The following is a 16,813-nucleotide window of genomic DNA, read 5'->3' on the forward strand; positions in this document are numbered from 1 at the left end:
CACCCAACAAGGGAGAGTGCTCCTTGAGGGTTACCGCAAGCTAAAAGAGAAACTATTTAGGTACGGGCGTATGTCCAACAAGGGAGAGTGTTCCTTGAGGACTATCGCAAGGTGGGAGACGTCCCGCAAGGCTAGCTTATCAGTTACCAAGTAAAATGAAGGTTTTATGAAAGATAATGGGAACTATTAAAGTTTCAAGTTATAAATAATGTTTTATTATAATGCATTTATGAAAGTGTTTTACTATGTTCTATTCTCCCTGATTGCAAAGTAAATAAAATGAATTGAAATGAGTTTACGCTGTTAGGGTAGTATGTAACTGGGCCTCGGCTCACGATGTTGCTTTTGTTTTAGGTACGAAGAAGATCAGGGGATGCCTTAGTGTTAGAATCCAACCTTCCTTTACTTGTATTTCTCCTTTCTATTGCTTTCTAGGATCTTTCTAATAGTTTTCTAGGCTTTAGGGAGAATTATTATGTTACTGGAATTCCAGTGTTCACTGGGACAATTTAGCTAATTCTAAATAAACCTCTATGAGGGGTATGAACCAATACCTCTCATAAGAAGTTGCCTTTGCTTAATTCATGTGTTGTTGCTAGCCTTTATAGATATTGTGCTGTCGCATGCTTTTAAGCTTTCCAAGACCCATCAAAATCCCTTGCAAAACAGATACACTCTCGTCGTCGGTCCCACTTGTGCCTGCTGTGCGCACACAAGCGCCCCGATCGACCCTCGACCCTCGCTCTTGTCGCCAATAGGCAAGAGTGCCCATTCTAAAGCAGACATCCGCTCGTGCCCGAAGCCTTGAGATTCACTTTCCGCACAAGGCTTGCGCCCTTGCCGCCCCATAGGCAAGAGCGCGCCGCACGGATCCGGTGTCAAAACACTCGGACCGTGACAGTTGGTATCAGAGCCAAGGTTTAAACCTAGGCATCGAGAGACCCAAGAAAGCAATTTGAGATGGAAACGATCGAAGAAAGACTAGCCTGGCTAGAAGGCAAGTCTGAGAGCTGGACCCGACTCGAGGAAATTGTGATTGGCCAAGCCAAAGAGATAGAAAGACTCGAGGGTGCGGTCGATGAGCTCATGCAAGAGAAAGAAGCGCTTCAGGAACAACTCAACTTTGTCCAGAAGCAAGCTGAAGATGCCCAAGACAAATGCGCGACACTGATGCGCGCTGCAAGGACTGACTCGAGTGGGGGTGGTGCGATGAAGATCAAACCTCCAAAACCTCGAGACTATAGTGGGGCTAGAGACTCGAAGGAAGTTGATAACTTCCTCTTCGACATGGAGCAGTATTTCAGAATTTGTCAACTGAGTGACAATCTAAAGGTGGATACCGCGACCATGCACTTGTCGGATGATGCGAAGCTGTGGTGGCGCACCAAGCCCACCGACATCGAAGAAGGGAAAATAAAGATAGACACCTGGGAGGAGTTCAAGAAGGAACTTAAAGATCAATTCTACCCCGAGAACACCGAGTTTGTTGCAAGAATGAAGCTACAGGAGATCCTCCACAAGGGCTCCATACGCGACTATGTGAAGGAATACTCGGCCTGCATGTTGGACATCCGAGACATGAATGAGAAAGATCGGTTGTTCAACTTTGTTCACGGGCTGCAAGAATGGGCGCAGCGTGAAGTATTGAGGGCGAAAGTGGACACGCTTTCGGCCGCTATGACTGCTGCAGAGCGATTGATGGACTACTCCGCGGGAAGGGGTCATCGCTCGGAAGAAGGAACAAGGGGGACGCCTACAAGCTCGGAGGGCCCGACTCCAAGCTCACCCAAGAGTGCGAGAAGTGACTCAAGGGTGTCGTCCAGCTCAGTCGGGGGATTCAAGAAAGGAAATGGGGGAGGAGATTCACAGAAATCCTGGTCATCACCTTCCGTATCAACAAAGGAATCCAAGATCAGCACGCCCTCAGGAAACATTAGTAGACTCAACTGTTTGCTATGTCGAGGCCCACACAAATGGTGGGAATGCAAACACAAAGGGGAGATCGACAACCTACAGAGGAAGTTGTCGGCCATGTCCGTGGAGGAAACCCCAAAAGAGACAGAAGAAGAAGCATGCCATGAGGACGAAGAACCCCGCAGAATGAGTTCCGTCTACATGATGTATGCAATGGGGAAAGAGGGCCCGAAGACAAGAGAGGAATCCACAAACATGATGTACGTGGACCTCGTGGTAAATGGGAGGAATGTTCGAGCCATGGTAGACACTGACGCCTCTCACAACTTTGTGACCGAAACAGAAGCCCGAAGATTGGGGTTAGTGCTCAAGAAAGGAGGCGGTAGCATGAAATCCGTCAGCTCTAAAGCCAAGCTGATTCTCGGTGTGGCAGAACAGGTGGAAGCAAAGTTGGGAGACTGGGAAGGAAAAATGAACTTCACTGCCGTCAACATGGACGACTTCAACCTTGTGCTTGGATTGGAGTTCCTCCGCACCAGCAAAGCAGTTGTAATGCCTCACTTGAATTCTTTGCTTGTAGCAGGTGGACAAACTTGTCTAGTTCGAAGTACAGGTACTCCCACAAAGACAAAAGAGAAGGGCCGATTCCTTTCGGCAATGCGAGTGATAGAGCCACTCAGAAAGGCGACATCTCAGATACCCCCTCGCATCAGAAACAAGAGACAAGATGCAAGATGCAAGCTCAAGCCAAGCCGCTCCGAGCCAGAAACCAAAAACAAGGAAGACTTGGATTCACAAGACTCACCAGCCTATCAAGACACAACAAGATTCAAAAAGACTCCAGCAACCGCCATCAACCAACGGCGCAGAGAAGACTACATAGTTTAGAATATGAGCTTTTTCTTTCATCTTTTGTAACTCTTGTAAGTCGACGAGGGCGTCGACAGCTTAAGTGGGGGAGGATGTTAGAATCCAACCTTCCTTTACTTGTATTTCTCCTTTCTATTGCTTTCTAGGATCTTTCTAATAGTTTTCTAGGATTTAGGGAGAATTATTATGTTACTGTAATTCCAGTGTTCACTGGGACAATTTAGCTAATTCAAAATAAACCTCTATGAGGGGTATGAACCAATACCTCTCATCAGAAGTTGCCTTTGCTTAATTCATGTGTTGTTGCTAGCCTTTATAGATATTGTGCTGTCGCATGCTTTTAAGCTTTCCAAGACCCATCAAAATCCCTTGCAAAACAGATACACTATCGTCGTCGGTCCCACTTGTGCCTGCTGTGCGCACACAAGCGCCCCGATCGACCCTCGACCCTCGCTCTTGTCGCCAATAGGCAAGAGTGCCCATTCTAAAGCAGACATTCGCTCGTGCCCCAAGCCTTGAGATTCACTTTCCGCACAAGGCTTGCGCCCTTGCCGCCCCATAGGCAAGAGCGCGCCGCACGGATCCGGTGTCAAAACACTCGGACCGTGACACTTAGAGTGAGGATGCAACCATCAAATTCACGATCGATGCTTAATAAAGATAATCATGTATCACTAGTAATAATGGAGGAACAAATTAAACTCTAAGTCAAATTTTAATTATTGAGTTGGATTTTAATATTTATGTTTAATCAATGATAGGAATATTGATTGAATTTCATTTAGATTTCGATGTAAATATTAAAGAATTAATCGAAGTGAAGTATAATTACTGTTACTCATCAGTAGTCAGTAAATGTAAAAAGGTTATGTCGCCTTGTATTTCCCACGAGGGAAATACGGCATGAGACGCTCCGACTAAATTAGGGTGTCCGCTGCTAATTAAAGATAATTAACCTAATTAATGGTGTTTAGAAGTCGGGGTGTTACATATACGTTGTTGATTGATTGATTGATATACTTCATAGTATACTAGACGGCTTTGATGATTAGTTTCGTGTGTACATAGTAATTAACATAAATTTATGAAATGAAATTTTGTGTTATGATGTAAGTATTGAAGATATTAAAAATTACACATCTATATAAATTAATCATTTATAATATGCAATTATATAAATTTAAATGTACGTGTTTTCTATAGCAAAATAAAAGGAAAAAAGCTTTGCTTATTTCTTATAAGGTATAACCGATTGTATTATTATGTATAAAAATTAGTTTGGAGTTAATGGCACGTGTAGAGCACATTGTCATTGTTATACACAAGCATTATTTTTAATAATAATCTACTAGCTATAAATCATTTTGCACACTCTTTTTTTACTTTTGTCACGAAAAATAGGTTTTATTCTTTAAATTTTTATTTTTCTCCTCCTTAAAAAAGGAGAAATATTTGGTGTACACCTATATACATGTGCTTGCCATAGTCTTCGGAGTGAAAACTATAAATGGAACAAATATAAACTATAACTCCTAAATCCTAGTGTACTTAAGTACTTGATTCAAATACTCAACATAATAATAAACCCACTTTTGACTATATAATCAAGAAAATCATTTTTGAGAGTAAAAGAAGGATCGGCATCCAAGTGAATCTTTAACAATTAATACCCTTACGCGTGTGTTTTGTTCTGAGAATAATTTCAAATAAGATAAATAATTCAAAGCATCCAAATATACGTATCACAAGAACACTTGAGAAAGAAGTAAAATAGCAAACTTGCGCTTATTATGCGATCTTTAATTTTTACTTGATTTTCTGTTAAATAATAGCTAAATATTACCATTAAACACATACATATTCCTCCACACATTCCCCTGACAAAGAAGTTTTCTCCTCTCAACTAATTTTTAGCCTAAACTATAGTGAGAGGAAGTGTAGTATTCTCTCCACTTGGGTCTTAAAACCGTTACACTTATTGATAAAAACAAATATATAATTCTTATTTTCTTAATTCTCAAATTAAATTAGCTTTTCCCATATAAATTCATATCTTACTATACCTTAAATGTGAATAGTTACCATCTAATTTTACAATATTCATTGTTTGATTCTTAAATCTTCTTTCTAGTTGAAAGTTAGATTTTGTGAAGTGGGTGTATAGTGTATAGTTGTGATACACTTGATTTTCAGGGTAAATTTTCGAGTTTTCATTTCGGTTTGTAAGATCTTCATCATAAATAAAATTTGTTACTTTACGAATTTTACATCTTGGTATTATAGATTCATATTTATATAGGCTTGAAAAGTAGGATTTTCGTTATCATCTATCGCGAAAATCATCCAAAACATGTTTATTCTGTCTAAGTTGGGAGATGAACAATAATAAAATTTGATATACAAATCCAAATATTTGTATTTCCCTCACTCTGGATTGAGTGAGGTGATTGTTCGAATTATATTATTATTTTTAGTTAATTTGGAGAAGGAATTATTGTATTGTAAGTAAGTTATTCTATTGGACTTTATAATGGAAATGGAGAGACTTGTAAAGGGAGGAAAATCTGAGGCTAAGATTGCAGGACCTCTGTTTCCAAGGCTTCATGTTGATGACACAAAGAAAATAGGGCCAAGGGCACCTCCTAGAAACAAAATGGCTCTTTACGATCAACTATCCATCCCTTCTCAACGGGTTACCAATACACCATTGTCGACATTAGCTCCTCCTCCGCCGCCTGTCTATGGTGGTCGCATGATAACGGGTTTGCCTTCTTCAAGCCAAGTGAGTTTATCTCTAATCTGTTTTTATTACTACTCCCTCCGTCCCAGAATACTTGACCTGTTTTCCTTATCGGGCCGTCCCTTAATACTTGACATGTTTCTAAAAATGAAAATATTCTAACAATATTATATTATTTCTCACTCCACCTCTATTAACCCATCTACCCCTACTCCATACAAAAAATAATTAAAAATTTAACCCTTACTCTCCCCCAACCCCACCTCTTAACCCACCTCCCACTAACTACATTAAAATAATACCCACTAGAGTAAGTATAACTTTATTTCACTATGGCCCTATTTGGTTCATTATTAGTAAATCAAAGGAAGAGAAAAGAAAGTAAGGGAAAAGAAAGGAAAAGAAGGGAAGGGAAATAGATTTTATTTTCCTGTGTTTGGTTTAAGGGAAAGAAAGGAAGGGAAGAGAAAGGAAACATAAATGACAACTTTTAATTTTCTCTTTCCTTCCAAATTCCTCCAATTTTGGGAGGAAAGGAAAGTGAAAATTTTATAAAGAAGCTTTCCTTCTCATTCCCTTCCTTTCCTTCCACTTCCTATATAATTATTTGTACCAAATACAGGAAACCTTATTTTACCTTTCCTTTCTTTTCTTTTCCTTCCAATTCCTCCCAACCAAATAAAGCCTATATTTATAAATTTTGATTGCTTGTTTTTTTTCCGTGAGCTCATTGATGTACTGTGATATATACATCTTGTTTGACATGTTGGGTTACAGGGTGTTGGCATAGAAAGAGTTATGGTTTCCCCTAGGCAGAAATCTCATGTGGCGAATCATTCAACTGGTAGAAAAAGTTCAACTTCTTATGAAAGAGTTTCAGACAATACAAATGGAAATCCTCACAAGAGATCGATAACAACATATAGTGAGAATATGAATAGTGCAGAAGGCCAAATGTTGGATGTCCCAAATACATTTCTTGAACCATGCGACTTTTCACAATTAAAATGGCGTTCTCTACCGAATGACGAGTCCGAACTTAGATGTCCAACCTTTGTCTATCCACAAATGAGTTTGGGTTCTAGTAAAAACCAATCCAGTTCAAAGGAGGACAAAATTCTGGTTAGTGCAAGTTGTTCCTTAGAACAACAAACAACTAATGCAAAGAAAGTAAAGACAACATCCATGTCTCATAATCCAGAATCTGAGAGATCACAATTAGTCACAATATCGAATGGAGATGAAGCAGAGGTGCCTAAAGTAAGGCACAAAGACGAGAAGACACTGCATAGTTTCCCTCAAGGTAACGAGGGGCCTGATAAATTCTTAAGTACATTTTCAAAAATATATTTGAAGCCCTTAGACCTTAACCCTGTTGCCTCAAATATTCAAAACCATAAAGGTTGTAAGCAAAATCAAACAGACACCATTAAAGCTCCAAGTCATATGGGTATATCCAAGACTAAGGCCACCATAGTTAACAATGCTTCGATACTAAGAAGTGAATTATGTAATGAATTTCCCATTACTAATGTTCATGATCATCACCGAACACATAGTGTTGGAACTGATAATGAACACGACAAAAATCAAACTAAGACTTGTCCTGTTAATCTTGACAATTTGGAAGAAGATCATTCACAGATTTCAGTCAAGGATTGTTCATCGCGTGGAGTCATTACCCCAGATGTTGTCGTAGAGATGATAGGTCACAAACAATTTTGGAAAGCAAGGGAACAAATTATTCAGTAAGTTTTTTTACATCCTTTTTATTCTTAAAAACTTTCTTCTTTATAGTTTATTTTGCAACCTTTGTAAAAAATTTCATGAGGATGTTTCAAAAGCTACTTAACAAACCTACTCGTAGCTTTTAATAATTTTGCTACCAATTCTTCATTGAAATCTTTTTAAATGCCTTCACTCTCCTAAATTATAACATGAGTCTACCACTTTTCTATATATGGTAATACTTTTCTTAACATAATTACCATGATATACTCTTAAGTTAAGATATAAATTCAAATAATTTCAAATAGGATAAGTTCAGAAAAAAACAAGGGCTCTAAGTACAATTTATAACTAAACTATATTTTGATCACAAATTCTTATTTACAAGGGGTATACAATATTTATTGCACACCGGAGTAAAAGTTAACTCAAAATGCTTAAAAGTTAAGCTTATATAGGTAAAAATTATCTATTTTTTAGTGATAATTTTTTTCATTCAGCGCGTCTCCTGTGAGACCAGTCACACCATCAACTTGATGGTGTGATGAGAGCGAAACCAATAGCGTAGCTCCCCTAAAACTATAAAAGAAAAAGTAACAGATCTTAACTATAGAAGTAACATATCTAAACTTAAAAAGTACCTCCTCTAAAATTATATTAAAAAAAGTAACATGTCTAAACTATAGAAGTAACATACCTAAACTAAAAAAGTACCTCATCTAAAATTATGAAAAAAAAGTAACATGTCTAAACTATTGAAATAATACATAAACTAAAAAGGTACCTCCCTTAAAACTAATCCGTATAAAAAAAGTAACATGTCAAAACTATAGAAGTAACATATCTAAACTAAAAAGGTACCTCCACTAAAACTACTTCGTATAAAAAAAAAAGTAACATGTCTAAACTATAGAAGTAACATACCTAAACTAAAAAACATACCTCCTCTAAAATTATTATAAAAAAAAAAGTAAACATGTCTAAACTATAGAAGTAACATACTTAAACTAAAAAAAATACCTCCTCTAAAATTATTTTAAAAAAAGTAACATGTCTAAACTATAGAAGTAATATACCTAAACTAAGAAGGTATCTCCCCTAAAACTACTCCGTATAAAAAAAGTAACATGTATAAACGATAGAAGTAACATACCTAAACTAAAAAAAAGTACCTCCTCCAAAATTATATAAAAAAAAGTAACATGTCTAAACTATAGAAGTAACATACCGAAATTCGCAAGTGTGAACTGGTCTCACCATCAGTTGATGGTGAGAACAGTCTCATATAAGAATTTGGGTTTTTCATTTTAGTAAAACTTATTTTCTTCAAAATCATTAATAATGTATAAAATTAATCATTTAACCCTTTAAAATATTTATCTATCAAGTTTTTTTACTAATATAAAAGTTAATCAAAACTAGGTTAAAGTTATAAAAAAAATGGGTAAAAGTTATCTTGGTGTACAATAAATTTATTGTACACCTTGTGCGCGCAAGACTTTTGTATTTTGATAAGATATACATAGTAATAATTTCAGATAAGTCCATTTAAGTTCAAGTAAGACTCTGTTCTGTTCATCTTATTTTTCAGACAAATTTTTTTCAGATAAGCTCAAATAAGTTAAGTTAAGATAAGTTCGGAAAGATAAGAATTTTTCGTATATTTAATTTCACACACAAATAAGTTTATTGATAAAATAAGTTTAAATAAGTTATTTAAGTCCAGATAATATAAGTTCGAACAAAATAAGACGAATAGAAATGAGCCTAAGTTCAAATAAATCCAGATAAGATCATTTAAGAAAAAGCAAGTGAAAACCAGATAAATAAAACATAGAAAATTTGGTGAAACAATATTTTTAAGTTTGGAGGTTTCGTAAATTTTTACCTTTTAAAAGCTTTTTAAATTTGACTACCTTTATTTATTTGACTAACAATACCATTTGGTGTTTTTCATTAATGTTTTTCATTGTGTATTTATTCTATTCTTTAACATCTGGATTTATTTTTCGTTTTGTTCATTTGTCATATTAAATAGTCGTTGTAGTGGGTTTAGGGTCAAATGGTAATGTTAGTCAACGAAACCTAACTTATAAAGTAGTTAAATTTAATTTAATTTTTAAAAGGTATCAATTCACAAAACCTCTAAACTAATGTTTCACCAAATTTCATAAAACACACCCTAAACTCCCGTATTTTGGATTATACACCCGGGTGCACAGTGCTCATTGTACACCCTGTAGAACATTTATTGAAAATCTAAAGAACATTGAGAATGATTTCAATGTACATGTACTAATGAAATATTTAAAGTATATGTTCTATGGATTTGAACTATATGTTCATTGGCTATATGTTCTTTAGGTATGTACAATATGTTCTTTGTATTTGAACTATATGTTCATTTAAAAACAGGGTGCACAGTGAGCATTATGCACCCGGGTGCATAAACCATATTTTGCTAAATTCCAAGATGCGTTGTTTTCAGTAATAGGGGACCACTACAAAAAATTGTACTATTAACGACGGGAAATCCCGTCGCTAAAGATCAATAATTGTTGATTAACGACGGGATTTTCCGTCGCGAACCTGTCATAAAAGGGGGCCGTTGTTAATGGAAAATTCTGTCGTTAACCCGTCGTAAAAGACATTTGCGACGGTTGTTCCCGTCTTTGTTGGGTTGTTATCCCCGTCGTAAAAGCCCTTTTGCGACGGGATTTTAACCCGTCGTTATTAGGTTGTCATAAAAGATACAAATTTTTGTAGTGGACCGAGGTGGTGTTTCAAAAGTTTTAAATCCTTTAACTTAAAAATGAACAGTATTAAGTCTTTCAAGTTACAATTAGAGACTAGCTAGATAACCTATTACGGTATTACCTAAGCCAATGGCAATAATTTCTCCTCTTGCGCGCATACCAAAATTGCTTAATTACTAGATTTCTAACTATCTTGAAGTAATTGTTCTCAACATAAACAGAAATTAATGAGATCCAGAACCAAAACATGCAACTAACTAAATTTTGCAAGAAAGAAAGATGAATTTACATCAGAACGTTAATGATGATACTCATACTATGTTATTTTTCTCTCTCATTTTGTTGTAGCCAACAAAGAGTTTTCTCGATGCAAGTGCTGGAGTTGCATAGAATTATTAAGGTAACTAAACTCAGCTCCTACTTGTTAATTAGTTAATTGTAATCTTATGTTATTTATGCTATAAAAATACTATGACTGTTTGAATCCCTTTACAACCAAACAGGTGCAAAAAATGTTGTCTACTGGTTCCGGAAATGTACGGCAAAATGAGCCTAATTTAATCAAGGAATTGTTACCCGAGCCTATGCAAGAAGGTCCATTATTATTATGGAATGAAAAATCGAGAAATGAAGTATCGAATTCGAAGATAAAAGTTGTTGATAATAATGGTATTGATAACCTACCTCTATTCCCCCTAAGGTCCGACACAAGAAATTATGGAGTTAATTTGGGAAAACATAATACAAATATGTCTATGTTATGCCTTCCGCCACAAGGAAATCAATGGTTACTTCCAGTGATATCCCCTTCAGAAGGACTTGTCTACAAGCCTTACCCTAATCTTCACCATCCTCCTCCTCTCCCTCCTCCTCCTCCTCCTCCTTACTTCCCAGAATGTGGGAACGAGGAGTTTCTAAACTCGTCTATTGGTATGAATCCCTCATACTTAACACCATATGGAATGTCCATCTCCCCATCAACTATGAAGCAGAAGATGATGATGACAGGGTTCTATGATGTAAACCCTAGAAATAACAACGTTGGAGAAGGGAAAGACAGTGAAAAGCTCCTAAGTACAGCAAGTAATTGTACTAAGAAGATTGAAGCTACAAATCATCATCATCATCATCATCATCATGTTCTTCAATTATTTCCAACTACTCCTACTACCACTCAAGATATCGTCCAACCTATACAGAGTTGTGATAATGATAGGAAAACGAAGGTGATTAAGGTTATACCTCGTAATCCTAAATTAGCAAGTGAATCTGTTGCCAGTATAATCAAATTAATACAAGAAGAACGAAAGGCATTGCTGTCATTAGGTACCACTACCACACTCTAACAAGACATTTTTTGTTTGTCGATGAAGCTAAACAGAGCTGAGACACATAATTAAAGACATTTTTCTAAGTTTACTTTGAAAATTGTAAAAACAAACCATTTTCTTTGGAACTGGAGCATCATATAATTTAATGTTAAATGTAAGTACGGAGTATAATGATAAAAGGAAAATTAAATTCTGAAAATTTAATCTATGGATTGTGTGGTTGATGCAATATCTCTCACAAATTGATTATTTATTTTCTATATCATGTACTACTCCTTCCGTCTCTTTTTGTTCCTTACGTTTTCCTTATTAAGTGTTTCAAAATGTTCTTTACATTTCCTTTTATATTACCACATAAATGCGTTAATATTCTATCAAAATCTGTGACCAATAATTATTTCAACCAATTAAATTCATTGAGTAATTTAATTTTTCACACTTTTCTATTGGGGCATTAAATCTTTCTCATATCCCCAATATCAGAATTTTGATAAAAGTGAAAACATTATAAATAAACGTAATTTATCTTGTTAAATAAAAAAAATAGAGGAATCTAAACTGTAACGCCCCGACCTCTAATTCAATTATTAAAGCATAATTAGCAGCGGAATTAACCTAATTGGTCAGGGCATTACCTGCCGTAACTTCCTTTTTGGAAATTACAAGGCAAACATCAATCATAAGCCATTAAATACTCCAAAATATATATAATAATCCTTTATATTATCAAAATAAAAGTACATAACTTACTAAAAGTCTTTAATTAAAACTATTAAAACTTTAAGCATAAACTAGGTGAATATTATTAACGTGAAATTCCTCGCCACTACTCGTGTCCATCGTCCCCATCAGTACCTAAAACAGAAAACGAAACGGTGAGCCGAAGACTCAGTAACAACTACCCTAGCAACGTAAATTCATTTCAACTCATTTTATTTAATAACACAGGGAGAATAGAAATAAGTAAAATATTTAATAAAACATCATATTTAATTCATTTATAAACTTTGCAATTTAACATGCTAGTTGTCGGCAAGTACGAACCGTGAAGGAATTCTCCACTAGGCCTGGGCCCTGAACCTGGGCTCATCATCGTAACATGGGCCCGGGCCCTGAGCCTGGGCTCATAAACCATGGGAGCCTGGGCTCGTAATCCATGGGTGGACAGGTGTCCGTGGTGCATGCATGACCGGTAGATAGGAAGATGGTAGTTTATATACCGCCAGACAAACCAGGTCTTTCACTTTCATTTTATCATGTTTTATATAATTTTACCAAGCCTGGGCTTGTATTTCAATTCGAAATAACATAACTCATTTAGCTCATAAAACATCATTTTGATCCTGGGATCAATAAACATATCATTTCTTTCAAAGCATTTCATAAACATAATTTTATGAGAAAACTTAATCAAATCATATTATAATAAACAATCCAAACAAATCATATTTCATCCCACAATCCATAAAACACATCGAAACATTTAATTCTTAAATTCAATCATAACGTCATGATTTCATAATACTTTTATAAGGGGATTGCGGGTACTAGCAATAGCCGTTACCTCACTTCCGCGATTTGCTAAGGGTTTTCGTTGGTTCGTTCGTCCTGAGCTCCGAGTCCAGTTTCTTTCAAAATGGGAATTTACTGAATTAGTACTAGATCGATGAATAATCTAAAATCAATAGTTTAGAAATAAATTTATAAGTTATGAATAAATAATGAATTTTAATAAAAATATAATTTCGAAATTTATTGAAAATATTATTAATCGAAATTTCAATCGAAATATATATATTTATATTCATAAACCGATTTTCATTTGAATTTCATTATTGTTAAATAAAGCCTTTAATTTATTTTAGTAAAATCGATAATTAAACCTGAAAAATAATAACAATCTATTAGTAAATAATTTCATCATAGAAATTTATTAAAACATGGAACTAAATAAATTCGAAAATCTGAAAATCTGAAATAATAAGAGAGTTCCTTACCCAAAAGCCCAAATAAGATGGCCCAATTTAATTGTGGGTTTTTAAAGGAGAGTAAAACCAAAGAAAACCAAAATTTGGTTTTGGTTTTCTGGGAGCAGGGTGCGGAACAGGGGAGGGGAGAAGGGATGCACGAGGAGGAGGAGAAAGAGGAGGGAGGAAGGGAGGTTGGCTGGGGTGGCTCGACGACGAGGGCGACGGTGATGGCTGTGGTTTGGTGGTGGCGGAGCGGCGAGGGGGCGAGAAAATGAAGCGCGAAGTGGGCGAAACAGGGGAAAATTCGAGGGTGTTTCAAGGTGGTTTCGGGCGGTGGCTCGCCGGAATTGATGGTGGAGGTGGTTGGCGAGGTGGTGAGGGTGACTGGAGTTGGTGGTGTGTGGTGTGGTGTTGGTGCGGCGGGGCGAGGGAGGAGGTAGCAGGGGAAGGGGCAGGGGATGCGCGCGGGGGAAAGGAAGAGGGAGAGGGAAGGAGGTGGTGCGTGCGGTGGTGCCGCGGGGCGAAGGTGGTTAGGGTGGTTTGCTGTGCTGGACGGAGGTGGCAGTGGTGGTAGCCGGTGGTTGCGGTGGTGTTTGCGGTGGTTCGAAATTACAGGAAGGAGAAGGGAGTGAAATTGAAGTTTTTGATCTTGATTTTTGGTTGAGGGAATCAGTTCTGATGGCTGGGTTTGTAAAGGAAGAAGAAGAGAAAGAGAACTTGAAGTTTGCCATTTACGTGGCTCAATTTCAGGGAGGGGAAGAAGGAGAGGAGAAGTCAACTTCTCCCTCTTCTGGTTCACGTGAAAAACAGGAAAAAGGAGAAGGAAAAATGGAGTTTTGTTCTTTAGGGCATTTCGGTCATTTCACAAGATTAGGCTAAAATTTCTGAAATTTGTTGCTATTTTTGGAAGCTACTAAAAATGGAAATGTTTAGTTAAAATAATTCTTAATAAAAAATGTCGTTAACGAAAAATAAATAAATTTTCGTTTATAAATTTATCGTTCAAAATAATTCGTAAAAACGATTAAAATAACGAAATTCGATTATTCGTAATTTAATTAAAAACGAAATTAAGTTGATAAATATTTTTTTTTAATTTTAATAAATCGAGTTTAAAATTTCGGGGTATTACATCCTTACCCCCTTAGAAAAAGTTTCGTCCTCGAAACTGGAGCTCAGTCGAACTAGCCATTCATAGAATCATATAATCCATACTTAATCGTTCTATTCGCTAGACAAACATGGCGGAATAATATTATAACATAATCATTCAAATAGTATATTAAAATTCATACATCTTATCGTTTCTAAACGAATAACTGGGGATATTTCGCTCTCATTTGCGCTTCGACTTCCCATGTAGCTTCAGATGTCAAGTGGTTAGCCCACAAGACTTTAACCATTGGAATTACTTTGCTTCTAAGTTGTTTCTCTCTTCATTCTAGAATTTCAATTGGTTTCTCCTCGTAAGTCAAATCGTTTCGCAACATCAAGGGTTCATGCGTAATCACATGGCTAGGATCAGGAACATATTTTCTTAACATCGACACGTGGAACACATTATGCACTTTTTCCAAGTCGGTTGGTAAAGCTAGTCGATATGCTACTGCACCTATTCTTTCTAATATCTCATATGGCCCGATGTATCTTGGGCTCAACTTTCCTGTTTGACCAAATCTCATTATTCCTTTTGTTGGCGAAATTTTCAAGAACACGTGATCTCCAACCTCAAACTCTAGTGGTCTTCTTCGTTGGTCGGCATAACTCTTTTGCCTACTTTGTGCTGCCATCATTCTTGATTGGATTAAACGAATCTTGTCAGTAGTTTCTTGAATCAATTCTGGTCCTATAACACGTGCTTCATCGATATCACTCCAACATAATGGTGTACGACATTTCCTTCCATAAAGTGCTTCGTAAGGTGCCATACCAATAGTGGCCTGATAACTGTTGTTGTACGAAAATTCAACCATAGGTAGAAACTTCTCCCAGGTTCCCTGAAAATCCAAAATACATGCTCTCAACATATCCTCGACAATTTGATTGGTACGCTCTGTTTGTCCATCAGTCGTTGGGTGAAATGCGGTACTGAAGTTAAGTTTCGTCCCAAGAGCTTTCTGCAATTCTTTCCAGTAGGTTGATTGATACCTCGTATCACGATCAGAAACAATCGAACTAGGCACTCCATGCAATCGCACAATAGTGTTCACATATAGCTCGGCCAGTTGATCTAAACTCGAATTACTCTTCATTGCTAAGAAATGTGCTGACTTCGTTAATCGGTCAACAATAACCCAAATAGCATTCATTCCCTTGGTTGATCTTGGTAAACCTATGATAAAATCCATTGAAACTGAATCCCATTTCCATTCCGGCACATCCAGAGGTTGCAACAAACCTGCTGGTCTTTGATGCTCGATCTTGATTCTCTGACATGTCAAACATTTAGCCACATATTCTGCCACTTCTTGCTTCATGTTGCTCCACCAATACACTTGCCTTAAATCCTTATACATCTTATTTCCTCCAGGGTGAATCGAGTATGGTGAACTATGAGCTTCTTCTAAAATTCTCTTTTTCAACTTTTCATCATTAGGCACGCATAATCTTCCCTGAAACCTTATCGTGCCATCTTCTTGGATGACAAAACCAGGTGACTTCCCGTTTTCCACTTCACTCCTTATTCTTTCTAATTGCAAGTCCTTACATTGTGCTTCCTTAATCTCATCAATCAAAGTTGGTTTCATTACTAACACATTCAAGCAAGCATCTCCTTTGATAAACTTAATTTCCATCTTTTGTAGATCATCTCGGTTGACTCGGGAAAAAGTTAGGATAGAATTTAGGTGAGACTTCCGACTTAATGCATCTGCAACAACGTTAGCCTTTCCGGGATGATATTGAATATCAAGGTCATAATCTTTAAGAAGTTCTAACCACCTACGTTGCCTCATATTGAGTTCTTTTTGGGTGAAAATATACTTAAGACTCTTATGGTCGGTGAAAATTTGACACGAAACTCCATACAAATAATGTCTCCAAATCTTAAGGGCGAAAACAACAGCTGCAAGTTCAAGGTCATGGGTAGGGTAGTTTTGTTCATGGACTTTGAGTTGGCGTGAAGCATAAGCTATAACTTTTCCGTTTTGCATCAAGACACATCCTAACCCATTCTTGGAAGCATCACTATAGATTACAAATCCGTCGGTTCCAGATGGAAGGGTAAGAATAGGGGCGGTGGTGAGACGTTTCTTAAGTTCTTGAAATGCACATTCACAATCATCATTCCACACGAATTTGGTATTCTTTCTAACTAATCGGGTTATGGGCAAGGCAACCTTAGAAAAATCTTGAACGAATCTTCGATAGTATCCAGCTAAACCCATAAAACTCCGTACTTCGGGTACATTAGTTGGTCTAGGCCATTCCACAATTGCTTTTATTTTCTCAGGATCAACAGATACACCTTTCTCAGAGATAATATGTCCTAAAAATGATATTTCC

At 36.7% G+C, this 16,813-nt stretch overlaps 1 protein-coding gene and 1 long non-coding RNA gene across 2 annotated transcripts; one reads left to right on the plus strand and one right to left on the minus strand.

The window, feature by feature from the left end:
* Positions 1-4,700: 4,700 nt before the first annotated feature.
* LOC110781798 (protein EARLY FLOWERING 3-like) lies at positions 4,701-11,588 on the plus strand. Its single transcript, XM_021985848.2, has 4 exons — positions 4,701-5,566; positions 6,302-7,272; positions 10,357-10,408; positions 10,512-11,588. Exons 1-4 carry the CDS (start codon positions 5,315-5,317, stop codon positions 11,352-11,354), a joined length of 2,118 nt encoding a protein of 705 aa, XP_021841540.2. The 5' UTR covers positions 4,701-5,314; the 3' UTR covers positions 11,355-11,588.
* A 332-nt stretch (positions 11,589-11,920) lies between these two features.
* LOC130459663 (uncharacterized) lies at positions 11,921-13,740 on the minus strand. Its single transcript, XR_008919223.1, has 3 exons — positions 13,337-13,740; positions 12,904-12,967; positions 11,921-12,194 (listed from the first exon to the last, which is right to left on the minus strand). It is a non-coding gene; the product is annotated as an uncharacterized lncRNA (long non-coding RNA).
* Positions 13,741-16,813: the final 3,073 nt, after the last annotated feature.

Source organism: Spinacia oleracea, chromosome 4, assembly GCF_020520425.1.
Source record: "Spinacia oleracea cultivar Varoflay chromosome 4, BTI_SOV_V1, whole genome shotgun sequence".
Classification (NCBI taxonomy): domain Eukaryota; kingdom Viridiplantae; phylum Streptophyta; class Magnoliopsida; order Caryophyllales; family Amaranthaceae; genus Spinacia; species Spinacia oleracea.

Bases quoted from the DNA above. Each gene is read 5' to 3' on its own strand.
- LOC110781798 (XM_021985848.2), top strand. From the start codon at position 5,315: ATGGAAATGGAGAGACTTGTAAAGGGAGGAAAATCTGAGGCTAAGATT. The intron at 5,567-6,301 runs GTGAGTTTATCT...GTTGGGTTACAG, and splicing joins GTTTGCCTTCTTCAAGCCAA to GGTGTTGGCATAGAAAGAGT. The intron at 10,409-10,511 runs GTAACTAAACTC...ACAACCAAACAG, and splicing joins AGTTGCATAGAATTATTAAG to GTGCAAAAAATGTTGTCTAC.